We start from the raw sequence: 22,450 nt of genomic DNA, 5'->3' as shown, positions 1-22,450 counted from the left end.
CACCAAGGTCAAGGGTTCACATCCCTGTACAGGCGAGCACCCTCCCCCACAAAAGATACCCATTTCAAATAAAATTATAAAGGTAGTGCAAAAGTAAGAGTGGAAACATACCTTATACCAGGTAAACATTAATCAAATGAAACCGAAAGTGTCTACACAAACCAAACAACAGATATTTCTAACCTTAGATCAAGAGGGACATTATATAATGACAAAAGAGGCAATTAACCAAGAAGATATAATGATCCTCAATCTGTATACACCTAACACTAGGCCTCAAAATACTTGAAGCAAACACAGGTAGAACTGGAAGTAGAACTGAAAAAGCTTACGGGGCTGGCCCGTGGCTCACTTGGGAGAGNATTTCTGTTATTGCAACACAAAACGGACTAAAACAGACCCAGAATCATACAACAAACAGTGCAGGATACAATCACAAATTAATTGTTATACAAAGAACCAGAAAATCCCATTATCTCACATGAGAAAAGACAAGAGGACACAGATGCTGGATTATAAAACAAAGATTTTTTTTTTAAAGAAGCTACTAAAACTATGCTCCAAGAATTAAGATCAAACACTCTTGAAACAAATAGAAAGACAGCCTCAGCAGAGAAACAGAAGATGCAAAAAAGAAACAAACAGAAACTTTAGACCTAAAAATCTAACAGACAAAGTTTAAAATTCACTGCAAAGACTCAATAACAGAATGGAAATAACAGAGGAAAGAATCAGTGAATTTGAACAGAGATGAAAAGAAATTTTCAAAGCTGAATAACAGGAAAAAAAGATTAGAAAAAAGTAAATAACAGAGCCTCAGGGACTGGCAAGACAATAACAACTCTCTAACATTTGGATCATCAAAGCCCTAGAGAGGAGAAAAAGTACAGTGCCAAAAAAATATCTGAAGAATCAATGGCTGAAAACTCCTCAAATCTGGCCCAAAAACCCCTACAAACATACAGAATCAAGAAGCTCAGTGAACCTCAAACAGGAAGTAAAGCAAAGAAATCCATGTCCAGATACCATAACCAAACTGCTGAAAACTGAAAAGGAAAAAATATTGAAAGTAGCTAGAAAAAACAATGTGTGAAATATAAAGTAGTAATAATTCTAATACTGCACATTAAATCACCAGAAACCAGGCAGCCGGAAGGCAGTGAAACAATATTTCTAAAGTGGTAAAAGAAAAAAACTGTCAACCCAGAATTCTCTATAAAGTGAAAATTACTTCAAGAATGAAAACAAAATAAAGACATTCTTAGATGAAGGTTAACTGACAGTTCTTTGACAGCAGACCTGCTTTAAAAGAAATGCTAACAATAATTCTTAAGACGCAAATGAAATAACAGAGATGATAACTAAGCTTTAGGAATGAAGGAACAGGAACATATATAGCAAATATCTGGGTAAATATAATAGATAATTTTCCTCCTCTTAAGTTCTTTAAATTATGCATAACAGTTGAACATAAAAATTATATTGTCTGATAGGACAGTTGAACATAAAAATTATATTGTCTGATAGGGTTTCAATGTATGTAGATGACAACTACAAGTGGGAAAATAAAAGAATCTATATGGTGGTAAAGATTCTACATTCCACTTAAAGTGATAAAATATTAATTTTAAGTATACTATGTAAAGTATGTATATTGTAATCCCTAGAGAAGCCACTAAAAAACCTATACAAAGTGATACCACCAAAAACTCAATAGATAAATTCTAAAAAAATCCAAACAATCCAAAAGAAAGTAGAAAAGGAGAAGTCTAGGAGTGGGAAACAGAGGGAAACACAAATAAATAATAAACAGGTAGACATAAGCCCAAACATATTAATAATTACATTTAATATAATTAAATTTAAATTATATTAAAACCAGTATTTATGTTTACACATTGTAAGTATTCACAATGCAGTATTCACATTTAATGTAAAAAATCACACTAAAATTTGTATTGAGAAGCTCCCTGGCAAGCTCAGTTGGTTAGAATGCAGTCTTGTAACACCAAGGTCAAGAGTTCAGTTCCCTGTACTGGCCAGATGCAAAATAAATAAATAAAATAAAAAATAAAATTTGTATTGCAATAATTAGATTTACAACCACCAACAAAAAAAAAACAGATTGACAAAATGTAAAGTAACATGACCCAACTGTAGCCTGCCCACAATAAACCCACTTCAGGCTGGCCAGTTAGCTCAGTTGGTTACAGTGTGGTGTTACAACACCAAGGTCAAGGGTTCACATCCCTGTACAGGCGAGCACCCTCCCCCACAAAAGATACCCGTTTCAAATAAAATTATAAAGGTAGTGCAAAAGTAAAAGAGTGGAAACATACCTTATACCAGGTAAACATTAACCAAATGAAAGCTAAAGTGTCTACACAAATCAAACAACAGATATTTCTGACCTTAGATCAAGAGGGACATTATATAATGACAAAAGAGGCAATTAACCAAGAAGATATAACGATCCTCAATGTGTATACACTTAACACTAGGCCTCAAAATACTTGAAGCAAACACAGGTAGAACTGGAAGTAGAACTGAAAAAGCTTACAATTACAGTTGGAGACTTCAACACTCTTATCTCAGTAAGAGAGTAACATGACTGCATACAAAATATCAGCAAGGATATATAAAATCTGAACACTACCATCAACCAATTGAATCTAACTGTCATTTATAAAAAACTATCCAACAGAAGAATATACATTTTTTCATTGTACATGAGATATTTACTAAGATGGAACAAATCCTAGTTCATTTAAAAAATTAACAAATTTAAAAGAATTGAAATCATTCAAAATATGTTCTTTGACCGTAATATAAGTAAATGAGAAATCAACAGTAGAAAGATAACAGGAAAAAAAAATCTCCAAACACTTGGAAACTAAACAACATATTTCTAAATAGTGCATGGGCAAAAGAATAAGACTCAAGGGAAATTAGAACACTTCATTTTTGCTTAGTTCAAAACATCAGAACATTTTTGTAGGGTGTAGCTAAAGCAGGGGTTAGAAAGTTAGAAGAAAATTCGGCATTAAATGCTTATCTTAGAAAAGAAGGGTCTCAAATCAGCAATCTGTTTCCACCTTAAGAAACTAGAAAAAAAAAAAGAGTAAAATAAAGCAAGCAGGAGAAAATAAATAATAAAGAGCTGAAAACCAACGAAATTGAAAACAGAAAGACAACAGAGAAAAATCAAACAAGAAGCTGGTTCTTTAAAAGACTGATGATAAATCTCTATACATTCTGACAAAGAAAAAAGATGACACAATTACCAACAGATTTAAAGATAATATGGGAATGTTATAATTACATGCCCATAAATTTGACAATTTGATAAAAATTAACAATTCCTTCAAAGCCACAAACTACTAAAATTCACTCAAGAAGAAATAATTTAAATCGTCCTATATCTATGAAAGAAACTGAATTCATAGTTTAAAATATTCTGAAAAAGAAAATTCCAGGCCCAAATGGTTTCACTTGCAAATTCTACAAAACATTTAAAGAAGATAACACCAATTCTACACAATCTCTTCTGGCAAATAGAAGAGGAGGAAAAACTTCCCAACTCATTTCATTAGGTCAGCACTACACGGATACCTGTCTTAGTCTATTTTGTTGCTATAACTGAATACCTGAAAATGGATAATTTATAAAGACAAGAAATGTATTTTTTGCAGTTCTGGAGGCTGGGAAGTCCAAGGTCAAGGGGCCACATGTGGTGGGGGTCATCTTGCAGATGGGGACTCTCTGCAGAGTCCCAAGGTGGCACAGGACATCACATGACAAGAAGGTTCACAAGAAAAAGCCAACCTGGCTTTTATAACAGACCCACTCCAGTGATAACTAACCTTCTCCCACGAAGACCAATTAATGCATTCATGAGGGCAGAGTGCTCCTGACATAATCACCTCTTGAAGGACCCACATCTTAATACTGTTACATTGGGGACTGAGTTTCAACATGAGTTTCAATGGGACAAACATTCAAACCACAGCAATACCGAAATCAGACAAAGACAGTACAAGACACAGATACAAAAATGTTCAGCAAACTATTAGGAAATCAAATCCAGCAACATACAAAAATAATAAGACATCACAACCAAGTAGAGCTGATTCTGGGAATGTAACTGATTTCATATTCAAAAATCAATCAATGCAATCTCTTACATTAACAGACAAAAGAAGAAAAACCACTTTTCACTCTGATACAGGAAAAATCATTTTCCCTGTATCAAATGACAAAGGAAAAAAAGTTAACAAAATTCAACTCATTCATGATTCAAAACAACATCTTTCAGCAAACAGGCAAGGGAAGGGAACTTCGTCAGTTTATTTCGGGGCATTTACTTAAAAACAAAACAAAACAAAACTCTATAGCTAACTTCATACTTAGTGGTAAAAGACTGAATGCTTTCCCTCTAAAATCAGGAATAAGAAAAGAGTATCCATTTTCACCACTCCTAAGAAACATTTTACTGGAAGTCCTACCAAGCGCAGGTAAGGCAAGAAAAAAAAAATAACAGTCTTGAAAGGAAGAAATAAAACTGCCCCTATTCCTATTCACAGACAGCATGATTATCTATGTACAAAATCCCAAGCAATCTACAAAAAAGCTCCTAAAATAAGTGATTTTAGTAAAGTCACAAAATACCAAGTCAACATACAAAAAGCAATCACATTTTTTATACTAGCAGTAAAAAATCAGAAACAGGGCCGGCCCGGTGGCGCACTGGATAGTGCGCCGCTTGGGAAGCGCGGCGGCGCTCCCGTCCGAGGGTTCGGATCCCACATACAGACCGGCTCCCGCTCACTGGCTGAGCGAGGCGCGGGAGCAACACCGAGGCTTGCGATCCCGTTGCCGGTCCCCGGTCCAGTACGGGGGCAACACTGAGGGTTGCGCTCCGTTGCCGGACACGGAAAAAAGACAAAAAAAAAAAAAAAAAAAAAATCAGAAACAAAACTTTTAAAAAATACCATTCACAGTAGCATCAAAAAGAGAAATACCTAGATATAAATCTGACAAAACATGTCAAGAATCTGTATGCTGAAAACCATACAATGCTGATGAAAGAAATCAGAGACCAAAGTAAATGAAGAGATATATCATGTTCATAGATTGTAAGATAAACTTAAGATGTAAATTCTTCCCAAAATGACCTATAGATTGAATGCAATTTCAATATAAATTCCAGCAGAGTTTTTTGTAGATGTAGACAAAATTATTCTAAAATTTTGGGGAAAAAAACAAAACAAACCAGAATATCCAAAACAAGAAAACAAAAACAAACAAACAACAAAAAAAAAAAAACTGGGAGGACTCATATCATACTACCCAATTTTATGACTTATTATAAAGCTACAGTAATCAAGACAGTGTGATACTGATACAAAGTAAAACCACAATGAGATACCACTGCACATCTATTACAATGGCTAAAATACCCCAAATAAACAAAAAATTGACTATACTAAGTACTGGCAAGGACATGAAGCCACCAGAACTCTCATACATTGCTGGTAGGAATACAAAATGGTACACTCTACAAAACAGTCTGGCAGTGTCATATAATACATGCTTACCATTTAATACAGCAAACCTACTACTAAGTATTTATTCTAAAAAAAATAAAAACTTATGTCCACACTAAAACATATACACAAATGTTTATAGCAGTTTTACTTATAATCACCAACAACTGGAAACAATCCAAATGTCCTCCAACAGGCAAATGGATACTATGAGGGGTCTTCAAAAAGTTTATGAAAATATTCATATTATCTTTTAATTCCATTTTTCCACAAACTTTTTGAAGTACTCTTGTACATCCATACAAAGGTCACTACTTAGCAATAAAAAGTAATGAACTATTGATATAATCAACAACATGAATGAACTATTGATATAATCAACAACATGGATGAATTTCAAAGCTATTGTACTGAGTGAAAGAAGCCAGTCTTTAAAGGTAACATACAGGATAGGTCTACTTCTATGGCACTATGAAGAAGGAGAATAGATCGGTGGTTGCCAAGCACTGGGATAGAGGAGGATTTGATTACAAAGGTGATAGATAGCTTTTCTTCATCCTGATTATGATGATAATTACAGGAACCTATGCATGTGTTAAAACTCATACTCATACAAGTATACATTTAAAAAAGGTCAAATTTACTCTATATAAATTTTAAAAATAATAATGAAAAAAGGAAAAACTTGGCTAGTACTCTTTTAGTGACTCCACGGCTATTTCTATTTTTTATTGAAATAAATTACCACCAAAGCAAAGACAGTTTCCAAAACAATAAAGTATATTACAACTAAAGAAACAGACTCTGGACTTTGATTACTAGAAACAGGCCAGACTGGATGTTCAAAGAAGCTCTTTTCAATAATGAATTCCCTCAAAATGCTTTTTTAAAGTATATCAGAGCTTGTGTAAAAGTAAGGGAAATAGTCCGAGGCAGAAACAAGTACAGGTAGTTCCCTTACCTGAAGTCTTTGGGGCCAGTAGTATTTTGGAATTCAAAATTTTAAAGGTTTTTACAGAGGTAACACACTGTGTTTAACATATGGCATATTAATACCCCAGCAGCATCTGGAACAATACCCCATAATTAAACATATTCATATTTCTGCAATAGGTTCATAGCAGTTCAGGCCAAATTTTGTTCATTTTAAAAATGACTGCTGATAGTCAAAGCTTTCTGGATTTCTAAATTGCAGATAAGGAATTGTCGACCTGTGGGAGTCAGTACAAATCAAGATGGGTAGAAGCTCAATTAAAAAAATGATTCAATTTAGCAATAAAAAGGAATGAACTATTGATATAATCAACAACATGGATGAATTTCAAAGCTATTGTACTGAGTGAAAGAAGCCAGTCTTTAAAGGTAACATACAGGATAGGTCTACTTCTATGGCACTATGAAGAAGGAGAATAGATCGGTGGTTGCCAAGCACTGGGATAGAGGAGGATTTGATTACAAAGGTGATAGAACTAGCTGCTCTTCATCCTGATTATGATGACAATTACAGGAACTTATGCATGTGTTAAAACTCATACAAGTATACATTTAAAAAAGGTCAAATTTACTATATATAAATTTTAAAAATAATAATGAAAAAAAGGAAAAACTTGGCTAGTACTCTTTTAATGACTCCACAGCTATTTCTATTTTTTTATTGAAATAAATTACCACCAAAGCAAAGACAGTTTCCAAAACAATAAAGTATATTACAACTAAAGAAACAGACTCTGGACTTTGATTACTAGAAACAGGCCAGACTGGATGTTCAAAGAAGCTCTTTTCAATAATGAATTCCCTCAAAATGCTTTTTTAAAGTATATCAGAGCTTGTGTAAAAGTAAGGGAAATAGTCCGAGGCAGAAACAAGTACAGGTAGTTCCCTTACCTGAAGTCTTTGGGGCCAGTAGTATTTTGGAATTCAGAATTTTAAAGGTTTTTACAGAGGTAACACACTGCGTTTAACATATGGCATATTAATACCCCAGCAGCATCTGGAACAATACCCCAAAATTAAACATATTCATATTTCTGCAATAAGTTCATAGCAGTTCAGGCCAAATTTTGTTCATTTTAAAAATGACTGCTGATAGTCAAAGCTTTCTGGATTTCTAAATTGCAGATAAGGAATTGTCGACCTGTGGGAGTCAGTACAAATCAAGATGGGTAGAAGCTCAAGACAGGGCATTCTCCTGAGGGAAAAAAAAACACAACCCTCAAGACCTCCCTCGCGACTTCCCTTGCACTTTAATGGGCAGTTGCCCAGGGCCCGAACAGGGAAGATTAGACCAAAGGCATGCCTATGGCCAGAATCCCAAAAGCATACCTTCGTGGGTTAACTGAGAAACAGAAGATGCAAAAAAGAAACAAACAGAAACTTTAGACCTAAAAATCTAACAGACAAAGTCAACCTGATAAGGGACATTTACTTAAAAACAAAACAAAACTCTATAGCTAACTTCATACAGATTCTTGACACGTTTGTCAGATTTATATCTAGGTATTTCTGTATGCTGAAAACCATACAATGCTGATGAAAGAAATCAGAGACCAAAGTAGATGAAGAGGCATATCATGTTCATAGATTGTAAGATATACTTAAGATGTAAATTCTTCCCAAAATGACCTATAGATTGAATGCAATTTCAATATAAATTCCAGCAGTTTTTTGTAGATGTAGACAAAATTATTCTAAAATTTTTGGGGAAAAAAAAAAAAAAAAAGAACATCCAAAACAAGAAAACAACAACAAAAAAAAAACTGGGAGGACTCATATCATACTACCCAATTTTATGACTTATTATAAGGCTACAGTAATCAAGACAGTGTGATACTGATACAAAGTAAAACCACAATGAGATACCACTGCACATCTATTACAATGGCTAAAATACCCCAAATAAACAAAAAATTGACTATACTAAGTACTGGCGAGGACATGAAGCCACCAGAACTCTCATACATTGCTGGTAGGAATACAAAATGGTACACTCTACAAATCAGTCTGGCAGTGTCATATAATACATACTTACCATTTAATACAGCAAACCTACTACTAAGTATTTATTCTAAAAAAAATAAAAACTTATGTCCACACTAAAACATATACACAAATGTTTATAGCAGTTTTACTTATAATCACCAACAACTGGAAACAATCCAAATGTCCTCCAACGGGCAAATGGATACTATGAGGGGTCTTCAAAAAGTTTATGAAAATATTCATATTATCTTTTAATTCCATTTTTCCACAAATTTTTGAAGTACTCTCGTACATCCATACAAAGGACACTACTTAGCAATAAAAAGGAATTAACTATTGATATAATCAACAACATGGATGAATTTCAAAGCTATTGTACTGAGTGAAAGAAGCCAGTCTTTAAAGGTAACATACAGGATAGGTCTACTTCTATGGCACTCTAGAAAAGGCAAACTATGGAGAAGGAGAATAGATCGGTGGTTGCCAAGCACTGGGATAGAGGGTCAGTAAAAAAGACAAAAAGGAAAAAAAATAAATAAATAAAAATAAATTTTATATTATTTTTCATTATTTCTTATTTTAAAAAAGTTCTTTGTTACTCAATGCTCATATCTCTTTAATGGCAATTCAGATCATGAGAATTCTTAAAAAAAATAATTTTGATAGTAGACCCAAAGAAAAAAGGCCAATAAAAATATGAAAAAGTATTGACCTCATTAAAAATCATAGAAAAGCAAATAAATATAAGCTGAGCAGCCAGACCGAGGCTGGAAAGAGGGAGCCGGGCACTGGGGTTGGGTCCCCTACAGCTGAGCAGCCAGACCGAGGCTGGAAGGAGGGAGCTGGGCACTGGGGTCGGGTCCCCTACAGCTGGCACTTTAGGGATGATCTAGTGCAGTGGCTTCCCATTCTCTCTCTCATCCTCTCACTCTCTCGCTCTCGCTCTATTTCTCAGTTTGTAAGTATTATGTAGATTCCCTCTTGTGGTCAAATATTCAAATAATCCATGAGTATGCAGAGGAACACAACCCCGTTCCTGTCTTCACCAGGGGTCACCACCGTTAACAAGCACACGTGCTTCTGGTTTGTCTCCTGTGCATCCATGCCAGTGTCCACAGCACGTGTGCATGTCCGTTTTCTTTGTTTTACTTTATTTGTGTTATGTGCACTGTCCTGATACTTGCTTTTTATATGCCTTGGACATCTTTATGTGTAAGTATATGTGAATATACCTCATGCTGTATAAATCATAATGGACGTGTCCTAATTTATGTTAGCACTTTTGAGTTGATGGATAAGTAGGCTAGTGCTATCTTGTGATGATTAATTTGCGTGTCAGCTTGGCTGAGCTATGGTGCCCAGTGGTTTGGTCAAACACCAGTCTAGATGTCACTGTAAAGGCGTTCTTCATCTTGTTGTTGTTGTTGTTGTTGTTGTTTGGCGGCTGGCCTGTACAGGGATCCTAACCCGTGACCTTGGTGTTACCAGCACCATGCTCTGTGAAGGTATTTTTTAGATCTGATTAACGTTTAATGATTGCTGAAAAGGAAACCTAGAGTGTCATCCTGAGACTGGCTGAATTATCACACAAATGGGACAACACAAGTCAGGGACTTGGAAGGAACATGATTATAATACTGGTGACAAGGAAGTCTAAGGAAGAAGTTTTCCACCTCTCTGAATGGGCGAAGCACATGAAAATGTTTGTATCCCATGTGAACACTCACTATACGTTGACCTCAGCAGAGGAGGATTTAAATAATCGAGTGGATGGATGACTCTTTATGTGGATACCAGTCAGCCTCTTTCTCCCCAATGGGCTCATAAACAAAGTGGCCATGGTGGCAGGGATGAAGGTTATGCACGGCTTAGACCACGGGCTTCGGATTTAAATAATCGAGTGGATGGATGACTCTTTATGTGGATACCAGTCAGCCTCTTTCTCCACCCCAATGGGCTCATAAACAAAGTGGCCATGGTGGCAGGGATGAAGGTTATGCACGGCTTAGACCACGGGCTTCGCTTGCCAGGGCTGACCGGCCACAGGTCAAGCAGGGAGCAACACTGCATCCTAATATGCCGCCATGCCCTGGGCCGATCAGCCAGCCGCCTGCCGCCAGGCTGCTTATATTGGACCGCTTCCCTCGTGGCAGGAGCAGCACGCTGTTCTCACTGGAACAGACTCTTCCTATTACTGTGCATATGGATTTGCCTTCCCTGCATACTGTGCTTCTATGCTTCTGTCAAAATTGTCATCCATGGACTTCACAGAGTTAAGTTAATGCCATTATTGTGATGGCATTCCACACAGCACTGCCCCGATCCAGGAACTCACTGCACAGCACATGAAGGGCGGCGAAGGATTCGTGCTCATGGCGTTCACTGGTCTTACCATGTTCCCATCATCCTGAAGCAGCTGGCTTGATACAACAGTGGGGTGGACTTTTGAAGACTCAGTGACAGTGGCAGCTAGGTGGCAATATCTTGCATGGCTGGGACAAGGTTCTCCAAGAGGCAATGCATGCCCTGAATTAGCATCTGATATATGGTGCTGGTTCTTCCATAGCCAGGATTCATAGCCAGAGTCGCAGAAAAAAGAGTTGCAAATGGGAGTGACCTCACTTGCCATTACCCCTAGTGAGCCATGAGCAAAATTTGTGCTTGCTGTTCTATCAGCCTTGTGCTCGGCTGGCCTAGAGGAATTAGTCCCAGAGGGAAGAACGCCTCCACCAGGAGACACAGCAATGATCCCATCGAGCTGGAAGTGAAGGCTGCCACCCAGCCACTTTGGACTCCTCATGCCTGAGTCAACAGGTAAAGAAGGGAGTTGCTGTAGTGGCTGGGATGACTAGTGCTGATTAACAAGGATAGGTGGACTGCTGCTCCACAGTGGAGATGAGGAAGAGGATGTCTCCAATACAGGAGATCCCTTGGGGCAGCTCTCAGTACTACCATCCGTGATGAATGTCAATGGAAAACTACAACCACACAACCCAGACAGGACTGCGAATGAAGGTTTGGGTCACCCCACCAGGTAAAGAACCACCACTAGCTAAAGTGCTCGCTGTGGGCAAAGGGAACACAGAATGTGTAATGGAAGGAGGTAGTTATAAATAAGTACAAACCCATGACCAGTTGCAGAAATGAGGATGGTTTTTGATATGGATTGTGTCCCCCCCAAGCCTTATGAATTAGTAGTTTGATCCCCACTGTGACTGTTAAGAGGGTGGGAAGTCCTATTATGGTAATTGCAAGGTAGGACCTTGAAAAGGTGATTAGATTGTAGGATGATGCCTGGTGAATAGATTAAAAATGGTGGTCAAGGGCATGGTTCTGAGGACTTGAAAGGCGAGTGCGTGAGGAACTACCTCACTCTCGGCTCTGCCATTCCTGCCATGTGAGCCCCCTGGATTACTGTCGCCACCACCAAGACACTCACCAGATGTGTTCCCTGGACTTTGGATTTCCTAGCCTCCGAATCTGTAAGCAATAAATTTCATTTTCTTTATAAATCACCCAGTTCCATGTACTTTAATTTTATAAGCAACAGAAATGGATTAATATAGTAGTAATAAATATTTCTTCTTTATACTGTTTTGAGTATGTTTGTGTGTATAAATATATATATACACACACATATACATATGTGTATAAAATCTTTATTTTCTTCCTTCTTTTATCCCCTTACTATATACCATAAGGTGTATTAACTCTACACCATAGTATTTCGATATTGTCAACTTTATATCATAGTATTTAAGTTACAGGATATTAAGGAACATAGTAAACATCACCCACGGACTTTGCATCCACTTTTGGAGGAAAAAGTTAGTGCACTTTTGGTTGTATGCAGGATAGTTGTACCACGTTATGTGGAAGTATGAATCTCTTATTATCTTTATATGGAAATTAAGTGTGGTTTAAGTGATGTGTATGGGTGCAGAGCGGACAAGGGGTAGACTGTGATGGTTAATTCTAGTGCCAACTTGACTAGGTTATGGTACCTACTCGTTTCATCAAACACCAGTCTAAATGTTATTATAAAGTTATTTTTTAGATGTGGTTAACATTATACTCAGTAGACTTTGACTAAAGCAGATTACCCTTCATAACCTGTACGGCCCTCATCCAATCAGTGAAGGTCTTGATCAAAGACAGGTTTCCCTCAGAAGCACTTCTCAAGACAGCAACATAGAAACCTGCCTGTGTTTCAGCCTCCTGTTCTGCAAAATTTGGAGTCAAGACTGCAACATCAATGGTTACCTTAATTTTCAGCCTGCTGGACTGCCCTACATATTTCAGACTTAGCCGCCTCCACAATCATAAGAGTCAATTCCTTAAAATAAATCAATTTATTTTCTCCCCCTTTCTCGCCATCTCAAATATATATAATATATAACTATATAAAAATATACATATCTAGCTGACCCTTGAACAGCCCCCCAAGCACGGGGGTTCTGCCAATCCCCCAGCAGTCAGAAATTTTAGTGTAACTTTTGAGAACCCATAAACTTAACTGCTGATAGCCTACTGTTGACCAAGAGCTTTGCTGATAATATAAACAGTTGATTAATACATATTTTTTATGTTATATGCATATTACATACTATATTCTTATAATAAAGTAAGCTACAGAAAATGTTATTAAAAATCATAAGGAAGGGAAAATACATTTACTGTACTGTATATTTATTGAATAAAAAATCCGCATGTAAGTGGACCTGCACAATTCCAACCCATGTTGTTCAAGGGTCAACTCTCTCTCTATGCATGTATATCTATGTATGTATATACATATGTACAACATATATGTATATCTTCTGTTTCTTTGGAGAACCCTAATGCAGCATTCGAAAAATTAACAAATTGTATACCCATGTTCATAGCAGCCTTATTCACAATAGCCAAAAATGGAAGAAATCCAAATGTCCATTGACAAATGAATGGATAAACAAACTGTGGTACCTACATTTTATGGAATATCATTTGCTCTAAAAAAGGAAGGAAGTCCTGTCATATGCTACAGCGTGGATGAACCTTGAGGACATTATGCTGAGTGAAATGAGCTAATCACTAAAGGACACATATTGTGTGATTCCTTACATGAGGTAACTACAGCAATCAATCCGTAGAAACAGAGAGTAGAATGATGGTTGCCAGGGGCTGGGGGAGGCGGAACAGGGAGTTAGTGCTTAGTGGCTGTGGAGTTTCAGTCTGGAGATGATGGTGGTGATGGTTGCACAACAATGTATTCACGTGCTTAGTGGCTGTGGAGTTTCAGTCTGGAGATGATGGTGGTGATGGTTGCACAACAATGTATTCACATGTGCCTAATGCCATTTAAAAGTGGCTAAAATGGGAAATTTTATGTTACATATATTTTACCACAATAAAAGGAAGGGGGGCGATTTTCTTAAATTAACAAATTAAGAAAACATACACACCCTTTGTGCCATCCCCTCAGGGCTTTCTTGGCAGTCAGACTTGTCAGAAGATACTTTGGAGGGGCTTGTCCTGGGCAACGTGGTGCTTACGGGGGCGCCTCTGTGCCCGTGCCCTGCTATCTCTGTGTGTGCAATGTGTGTTCTTTGCTTCTGTGTTAAGCCATGGACAGATGAAGAGGGTATTTCTTAGCTACATCACCAAACATTAGCAGGTTGTTTCTAAATAATAAGAGGATGTGCATGACAATAGGTCACATTCATATTTCCTTGATCATAATAGCTAAGGACACTTTATTAGTCTGGGTCCAATAATGAGAGTGAAACCACACTGTAGGTTAAACATGGAAAGTTTAATATAATGAATTAGTATTAAATTCTGATTAAAATGTGAGCAGAAAATACAGGGAAGCTATGACTGAGAACAAATACCCGAGGAAGACAAACTCGGAAGGGGCCCCTTCCTCAAATCTGGGGTTCAGACCTCGCTGGAGCAGAAGCTGTGCCCACTGCACAGCCGAGCAGTTTGCAGGCTTGCCCAGGCCAGATCTGCAGGGTGCAGGCAGGCGCACAGTCAGCGGACGCAGGCCGCATGTGCAGAGGGAGTGGGTGGGTGCAGGAGAGCCACTCACAGCCCTGCAGACAGGGTGGTGGCTGGGTTGGAGCCCTCTGGGGTGCAGGTGAGAAATTGGGAGGCTTGTGAGGCAGGAGGACTTTCATGCTCCAGCTCCTATGTCAACCAAGGTGGCACAAGGGTATTGCCAGAGCGGCCACAGCTGCAGTGTCACCGAGGAAACGTGCCTCCTGGGAATGGCCAGGGTTACAGCTGCACCCAGCCTCCCCAGGCTCACAGCACTGACCAAAAGCAGCAGCTATGAGAGCCACTTCCTCCTCCAGCACTTACGCTTAACGTGGCGCTCATCCCAGAAGCGAGATGCTGAAAGGAAATCTGTCCATTATCACGGAGCATACACTGAAGGATTCGTTTGGAGCTGACGAGCAGTAGATTGATCACAGTCACAGGTGTTTTGTCTCTGAGAGTCTCTCACTCCGTCATGGGCTGATGCTCCCTGGACAACGTCTTCTCATTTCTGCATTCTCGCACGGCTGCTATCCCTCCTGCAAAATTACTTTTTAATGATGTCCGAGTTCACTGGTCTGTTAAAATAACGAAGACTAAACCATATGGTTCTTTATATCTGAAAACGTTTAGAATGAAATATTCTAAACTGGAATTTTTACTTCACATGAAATATAACCCTGAGAGCAGTAATGTCAAGGAAAACTTTTCATCCATTGATATCAGTAATTCATTAGAGCTGTCAAAATACCAGCAGCTGGTTTTTTTTTTTTTTTTTCTTATCAATGTCTGCTTACCAGAACCCTGCTTACAATAAATTTGGTCACATCTGGCAAACTGCCTGTTGTCATTGCTACCCATCAGCCTGTTACCCTCTTCTGGTTATGCTTTCATTCCCCGAAATTCAAGAAGCTTCCTCTCTATAGGCCGAAGGCTCTGGTACTGAAATACCCCTGGCAAGGCGTCTTCAATGTGAACATACCATTCCCTTTTCTTTATATCTGAAATCAATGACCTCCAAACAAGAGGGCATGAGACCTTGACTTTAAGTTCCACACAAGCCCCATCGGGAATTAGAAGTTTTGAAATAACCTCATACTGGCTCCTGGTTAACATTCAAAGTTCTCTCAATTGATATTACCCAGTGCTGGCAAGAGGATGACAGACAGGACATCTGAAGTCCTCCTCTGCGTGATAAACTCAGCAATACGACTTGCTTACAACGAGCATGTCCTCTCACTCAGAAATTCCACTTCCAGCAATTTACCCTGCAGGTGTACTCTCCCGGAACAAAGCTGGTGTGCATAAGGATGACCCCAATGTCATTTCTAATCATAAAAAAAGTGAATTATCTACATCATTAGGAAGCCAGTTAATTATATTTTTATCAGTTTAAGAACAAACTATGCCGCAGTATTTTAAACTTTTAATATAGAAAAGTCCAAATACACAAAAGAATAGTATAATGAGCCCCCACTTAACCATCCCGCACCTTCAATCAGGATCCCAGTGGGCAGTTCTCAGCCTGAAGTGTGCAGTGTTCACACTGTGTTGTGAGGCGCTCACACAGAGGAATCCAAGACCAACGTTGTTTTCTAGCTCTTTTAATAGTTGACAGCTCTTTTTGGTGTGACAGCACTTCATTGCTTGCAAGCAAGAACAGCAGGAGCATCAGGCTAGTGTCTCCCTGAATGAAGGAAAGGGGCAGCCTTATATAGCCAAAAACTTTCCACCCAGGTTCCTGTTTAGGTCCTCTTATGCAAATGAGGAATGTAAGTCTGTTAGTCCATATTGGTTGGCTATGAGACATAGCTCATTGGTCAGTTCTGAATCCTAATTTGCACGGGTACAGGAAGCAAGCTACATTACAGAAACTAAAGTTTGTGATTAAGACAGCCAAGCATGAAATGTCTAAAACAGTTTCTCCAGTGGAAAGGGGCAGGTTTAACAATCAGAAAATGCTCAGGGTTTCCCACTACACTGGGAGGGCCATGGGAAACAACCCTCAGGGTACTGGGGGCTGAGGCTGGCAGGTGAGTGGACAGAGAAAGTCAGGGAGCCCCCCTCTCAGCAGTGTGACATGAGGCCTGGGGGCATTGTGTTCACACTGGGCAGGCCACCCCAAGGCGAGTGCTGGGCAGGGGCCGGGGCCGGGGGCAGCAAGCTCCCCAACTCTGCATGCTCCTGAGTGCAGCTAGGAAGACAGAGACCCTGGATACACCCACACACACACCCCTGCTAATCTTGGAGCAGGAACAGGATGAGGCAAAACCAAAGCACGTTGAAACCAAGAAAATAAGCCTTTATCTCCTGCGGTGTCCCTCCAGTACCCCTGTTTTAAAATGTAGGTTTTATTCTTCTTCAGGTGTGGCGAGGACAACAGATCAAGAAACGATTGTCATTGAAAATGTAGTTTATTAGTCACAGTTCCCAAGAGAAGGCAGCTGCTGCACATGCCATACAGGGCCATGTGGGTCCATCAGGACAAACAAGGGAGGCAAAGGAAAACATGGGCAAGACTGTTCGCTGTCATTTTTGCAGGAGGGAGTTGGAAAGGCAGGCTAAGCAGCTACGCAGGTTTAGGATTGGCTCATTTGAATATTTTCAGTGGGTTGATTAGGGCAGGGGAACAGTGGCCCCAAGTGTAAGAACCCAAAACGGTGGGGGTTGGGTTGCTGTGGGGTGTGGACTCTGGATTGGCTAGTTTGCATATGAAAGGTATGCTCTCAGGACAGCCATTTACTAGGCAGGAATTGACCAGCACCGGGAGGGGCAGGCCCTCCAGAATCAACAAGTCCCCAGCTGTGAAAACATCAGAAACACATGGTTAACACAGGCCCCTACTGACAAAGCTTAACAGTCGTGTTCACTGCAGAAGAGGGAGGCTCCACCGCCACAGAGCAGGTAAGGAGGATGGATTTGTCGCTGAGATGCACGCACTGATAACTAGCACAGCTTCCCAGAGTTTAATCATGCTCTTGAAGATTTTCAGTCTGTTCACTTCACCTCTGATTGCTTGATTTCTTTTTATTTCACTTATTGTTGTCATTGACAACGTCATCTTTGATAATGTATCGTCCTTTTCTTTGTACCACTGTAACTGTCATTTTGGTTTATTTCCCAATGTCCATTCTATGCAAATAATCAGTTTAAATATATCGTGGATATATAATTCCTTTGCCACAGATTAGTCCAGGGAAGGGCAGATCTAAGCCAATGTGGGTCACTGAGGAGCGGTTTTCCCGGGGCTCTGGGATGAAGGTGTTCTGAGTCTCTTCGTTTGACCTGAACTGGGAGATGCAGCTGAGCTGCGGGGAGCCATCCTGTGGCTGTGTGAGAGGCCGGCTTGAGGACAGTGATGGCACAAAGGAGCGTTTCAGTCTGTTCACTTCACCTCTGATTGCTTGATTTCTTTTTATTTCACTTATTGTTGTCATTGACAACGTCATCTTTGATAATGTATCGTCCTTTTCTTTGTACCACTGTAACTGTCATTTTGGTTTATTTCCCAATGTCCATTCTATGCAAATAATCAGTTTAAATATATCGTGGATATATAATTCCTTTGCCACAGATTAGTCCAGGGAAGGGCAGATCTAAGCCAATGTGGGTCACTGAGGAGCGGTTTTCCCGGGGCTCTGGGATGAAGGTGTTCTGTGTCTCTTCGTTTGACCTGACTGGGAGATGCAGCTGAGCTGCGGGGAGCCATCCTGTGGCTGTGTGAGAGGCCGGCTTGAGGACAGTGATGGCACAAAGGAGCGCGGAGTCAGAGAGCAGCTGAGGACACAGCCCTGATTATTCCACACTGAGAACCCAGCCTGTCTCTGAATTCTGTCATTTAATAAGTATCCTTATGATACAAGACCATTTGAGTCCAGATTTCCTCTTGCTCGACTCCAAAAGCATCATGACTGATACGAGTTCTCAGCAGACCTTATTCATACTTCTGCTGTATTATTTATGGCTCGTTGCAATTACTTATTCTAACTTTATCTCCCTGACCAGACCAGACTATAATCTTGTCTTGGACTTATCTTAGTTATCTCAGTCTTTCTAGTTTCCAACACAATGCCTGGTACATGGAAGATGGTAAGCAAATATGTGTTGACTGCGTGAACAGTTCTGCCTATTGTGTCCTAAGTACGATGATTAAGGAACTTACACAAAACAGTTCATGTCCCTAAGAAACTTAAAGTGTAAGGGAAACTACAATAGACTGCAATTAATACTCTAGAAAACAAGTACGTTTGAGTAACCAGAATGAAACATCCAAACCAAAAGAAAGCAAAATGAAGCCCTTCAACCTCTGCCTTTCTCTGGGCAAGGCTTTATCCGAAAGGCTGATTAGGTATATTTCGCACTTATTTATTCCTTCCACCTAAGTTACTTCTTGGTGAATTAACCTCTTGGGAGCTACATTATTTGTCGCAGGAAAACCAAGCAGCAGAGACGAATAAATCGGGAACGCACTGTTTCCAGACTGAGGTACAGCCACCCAGCTCGGCAAGCCAGAGAGAGGGCAGCGGAGGGGACAAGAAAAAGCGAAAGGCAGGGAAGGGGGAACACAGGCAGGGGGAGAAGTCCGAGAGGAAAAGCCCGTGTAGTAAGTAGGCTTGCGCAGAATCCGGAGCTGTGAGGAGCGGCCCTTGCTTCAGGGAGCTTGCAGTCTATCCGAGGGAACAGACCAGAAACACATGATTATCTAAAAAAATAAAGTGTGCAGTACCCGATAACCAGATGTCAGCAGGTCAGGCTCTCAAACTGGCTGGAATACCTGATGAACTATTTACATTCCTGCTCTAGGTCAAAACAGGGACAAGGACCCTGGGGCTCAGAACCGCCGCCGCTGCTGCTGCTGCTCATGAGCTCAGGAGTGTGACAGAAGGACAAGCTGTGTTCCTAGGTCCTTCCTTCCAGATCTTGGAGAGGAGCATATAAGGGATGAGAATCAGCTTGGTTGCTGCCAGATTCAGCCAGGAGCTTTGGGGAGCTTGGATCAGCTGTTGGAAGGCCTGGGTGGAACTGTGATCAGAGTTAGTAGCTAACAGCAAAGCCAAGGAAATCTGGACATCCACAGCTGGGCACGGCTCATCTCTGGAACAATTTAAGTGGAAGTACAACCAGCTGAGCGTTAGTTTGTGCTGGACAGTTTTCTGGATGGCCTTGCACCGACCCAGTCCTCCTTTCTTACTTGTAGTTTTCAAGAATAACTATAGAATGTGCTGGGAATACAACATCCTGAGACAGGGAGGGACTGGCTATAACAGCCCCTTTAGAAACATGATGTCCTTCAATGCTTTGGCTCAGTTTGTCATGTACCCCTGGGGTGTAAAACTCCATAAAACCCAGGGTAGGCTGCTTTCTGAGGTCTCTCAGCTGAGTGCAAGCGGGGTACACTCAGATGAGACTCCATCCACCGCAGGCAGCTCTCTTGAGCATTGAGGAACTGGCTCGTAATGAATCCTAGTCTCCTGTTGTCCCTTGCAGCCTATCTGTAAGTCATAAATCCATTTCATGTAACTTGTGTGTGTGTGGTGGGGGTGGGGGATTCTTTCTCAGTGGACTCAGACAAGTTGGTAACCAGTGCACAGTGAACCTGCTTCACAGGTCAGTGGGTTTCTGTGGACCAGCCAGATAGCAAATTGAATGTGTCTTTTGGGCTCGGCTGTGCCTTTTTTAAGCCAGTGAGAAATGAGTCTTGTGTAAGCACCATGACCCCCTGCCTCCATCCACGGGCTGCGAGAGCTGTCTTAGTATGGCCACTCCTTGCCTGTTCTGTGCACCCACCCATCAGACAGTATCATGGAGGCCTGCTATGTGTCCGGCCTTGTGCAGGCTGTGAAGACGCTTTCAAAGACGAGCTGCCCGTGCAATTCCGAGGTGCCTGAACTCCCGGTTCACGGTACCCTTGGTTCTCAGAAGTTTACTTACAGCACACCTAGGTCAAAAGACTACCCAGCAGTTCCCTTTATTAAGAAGTTAGGCCCAAACAACTTAATAAATATTTATGTCCTAACACCTTAGTAGTCATTTGAAACTATAAAACCTGTAAATTAGAAGAAAAACTAATATTTTAATTTTACTCCTAAATAACCACAATTACTAATGGGATGCATGTGCTGATCGGACACTGCGCAAATCCTAAAACCTTGGAATCAGACTGGACAATACCACCCTCATTTCCTGTTCCACACTGATTTTTGTGGGGCTCTACCTTTTTATCACAACAGCTGTTGAAAACCCAGTTTTGCAAAGATATAACATCATCCAAAGAAATGTAGTGGAGTCATGTTGAAACTGTGCTCTGTCTCCAGCCCATATGCAAGATGTCTGACAGATGACTCTGTTTTCCTCAACTATTTAAAATACCCTGCTTTGCCCCTAGGAGTTCACTGTGGCAACCCAGGAAGCTCAGGGGATATCTTGATACAGAAACAAACTTGATTTAGAAACAGGTCTATGCTTAAAGTTTTTCTAAATCCACTGTAGGGCTTCTCAAACTGAGATCACTTAATGTATGCTCAATAACATATGAATCTTCACATGGTTGGAAGCCAGAGGATGCAGGCTCAGCCTCTCCTGCATTTTGTGGCAGTGTCAAATGAGTCACATGTACCACCTGACCAGCACTCGGCCCTGAACAGCTTCGACTGGACACTTGCCATAGTTAGAGGATCCTCAAATCCAGATACAAGAGTGAGAGATCTTATGAAGACCTGAATGTTGCCTGGTCCTGCCCTGGAAGTCTTGGACACATGGTCACCACGCATGAGAAACCACAGTGAAAGACCAGTCTCCAAGTCTGGGGCCATTTGGGTCTAATAAAGGCTGCAGAAATTCCTAAATTTCCTATGCCTGCCCTAGGAGAGATCGAGGTGTGGGATTCCTACAAAACTGATGCCAAGCCACCTAAGTCAACCGTCCTTATCCCTCCCAGCCCATCTGTCACAACCCTCCCTCCCCCAGTGGATTATCTCACCTGAAGGGTCTGGTAAGTAGACTTAGTCAGAGACGTTTTGAGAATAAGACCTGGACTCCCGAAGCCCCTGAAGTGTGGTTTCGTAAATAGATTCAATAGATCTACTGCTCGGGTTGGCTGGTTGACTCACCCACTCAGAACGTGAGGCTGGTAAAAGTGAGGTCCAGGGTTGGGACCCCCTATACTGGCCAGCCGCCAAAAAAAAAACCCAAAACCCATATACATAGTAGAACTGAGAGAATCTTCTTAGCGATAGAAATGTTCACAGTTCGATAGGGTGTGAACGACTGGCGAGTAATCAGACACACTCCATCCAACTGTGGACAGGTGGACAAGGTGACAAAGCGCAGTAAACGCTGACGCAGACCTAGGTGGAGGGTACAGGAGCGTTCGCTGTCAGATTCCTTAAACTTTGTATGACTGTGGACAAATTCCCATGATCAAATGTTGGGAGAACTTAATAGACCTCTATGCACAAGATTGCACGTTAACCGCATGTCAGCAACACCTCAGAAAATAAAGAAAAGCGCCAGCTCTGAGGAGGGGATGGCCTAAAAACCGGACAGGAGGGAAAACGATAAGACTGGGATCACAGACACGGTTGTCCTAGCCAGAATGTCCCTTGTCACACCGCTCCCTGTCCCTCCTCCCCTGTTCACCCTGAGCCGGCCCACGTGCCACGCCCCCTTCGCCCAACCCCGCGCGCCCCGCCCCCTGCGCAGATCCCTCCCGGATGTCGCCCCCGCGTGCCCTGCCCCCTCGGCTCACGCACTCGGCCCTGAACAGCTTCGACTGGACACTTGGCATAGTTAGAGGATCCTCAAATCCAGATACAAGAGTGAGAGATCTTATGAAGACCTGAATGTTGCCTGGTCCTGCCCTGGAAGTCTTGGACACATGGTCACCACGCATGAGAAACCACAGA

General features: G+C 40.8%; 2 protein-coding genes across 2 annotated transcripts in view; one reads left to right on the top strand and one right to left on the bottom strand.

The window, feature by feature from the left end:
- The window catches only part of LOC103609930 (A-kinase anchor protein 10, mitochondrial-like), an 86,160-nt gene extending 64,138 nt beyond the window's left edge, over positions 1–22,022 (bottom strand). Inside the window, exons 1-2 of the mRNA XM_008594186.1 lie at positions 21,992–22,022; positions 21,749–21,892 (exon numbers count right to left, since the gene is read on the bottom strand). Of these exons, the coding sequence (XP_008592408.1) occupies positions 21,749–21,892; positions 21,992–22,022 (175 nt within the window). The remainder of the gene's footprint in view (positions 1–21,748; positions 21,893–21,991) is intronic.
- A 236-nt stretch (positions 22,023–22,258) lies between these two features.
- The window catches only part of AAED1 (AhpC/TSA antioxidant enzyme domain containing 1), an 11,957-nt gene continuing 11,765 nt past the window's right edge, over positions 22,259–22,450 (top strand). Inside the window, exon 1 of the mRNA XM_008594185.1 lies at positions 22,259–22,363. Coding sequence (XP_008592407.1) covers positions 22,259–22,363 — 105 coding nt within the window. The remainder of the gene's footprint in view (positions 22,364–22,450) is intronic.

This window comes from Galeopterus variegatus, unplaced genomic scaffold, assembly GCF_000696425.1.
Source record: "Galeopterus variegatus unplaced genomic scaffold, G_variegatus-3.0.2 Scaffold10319, whole genome shotgun sequence".
Lineage (NCBI taxonomy): Eukaryota > Metazoa > Chordata > Mammalia > Dermoptera > Cynocephalidae > Galeopterus > Galeopterus variegatus.
Note: the sequence above shows the minus strand (reverse complement) of the source record. Positions and strands in the feature narration are given on the sequence as shown.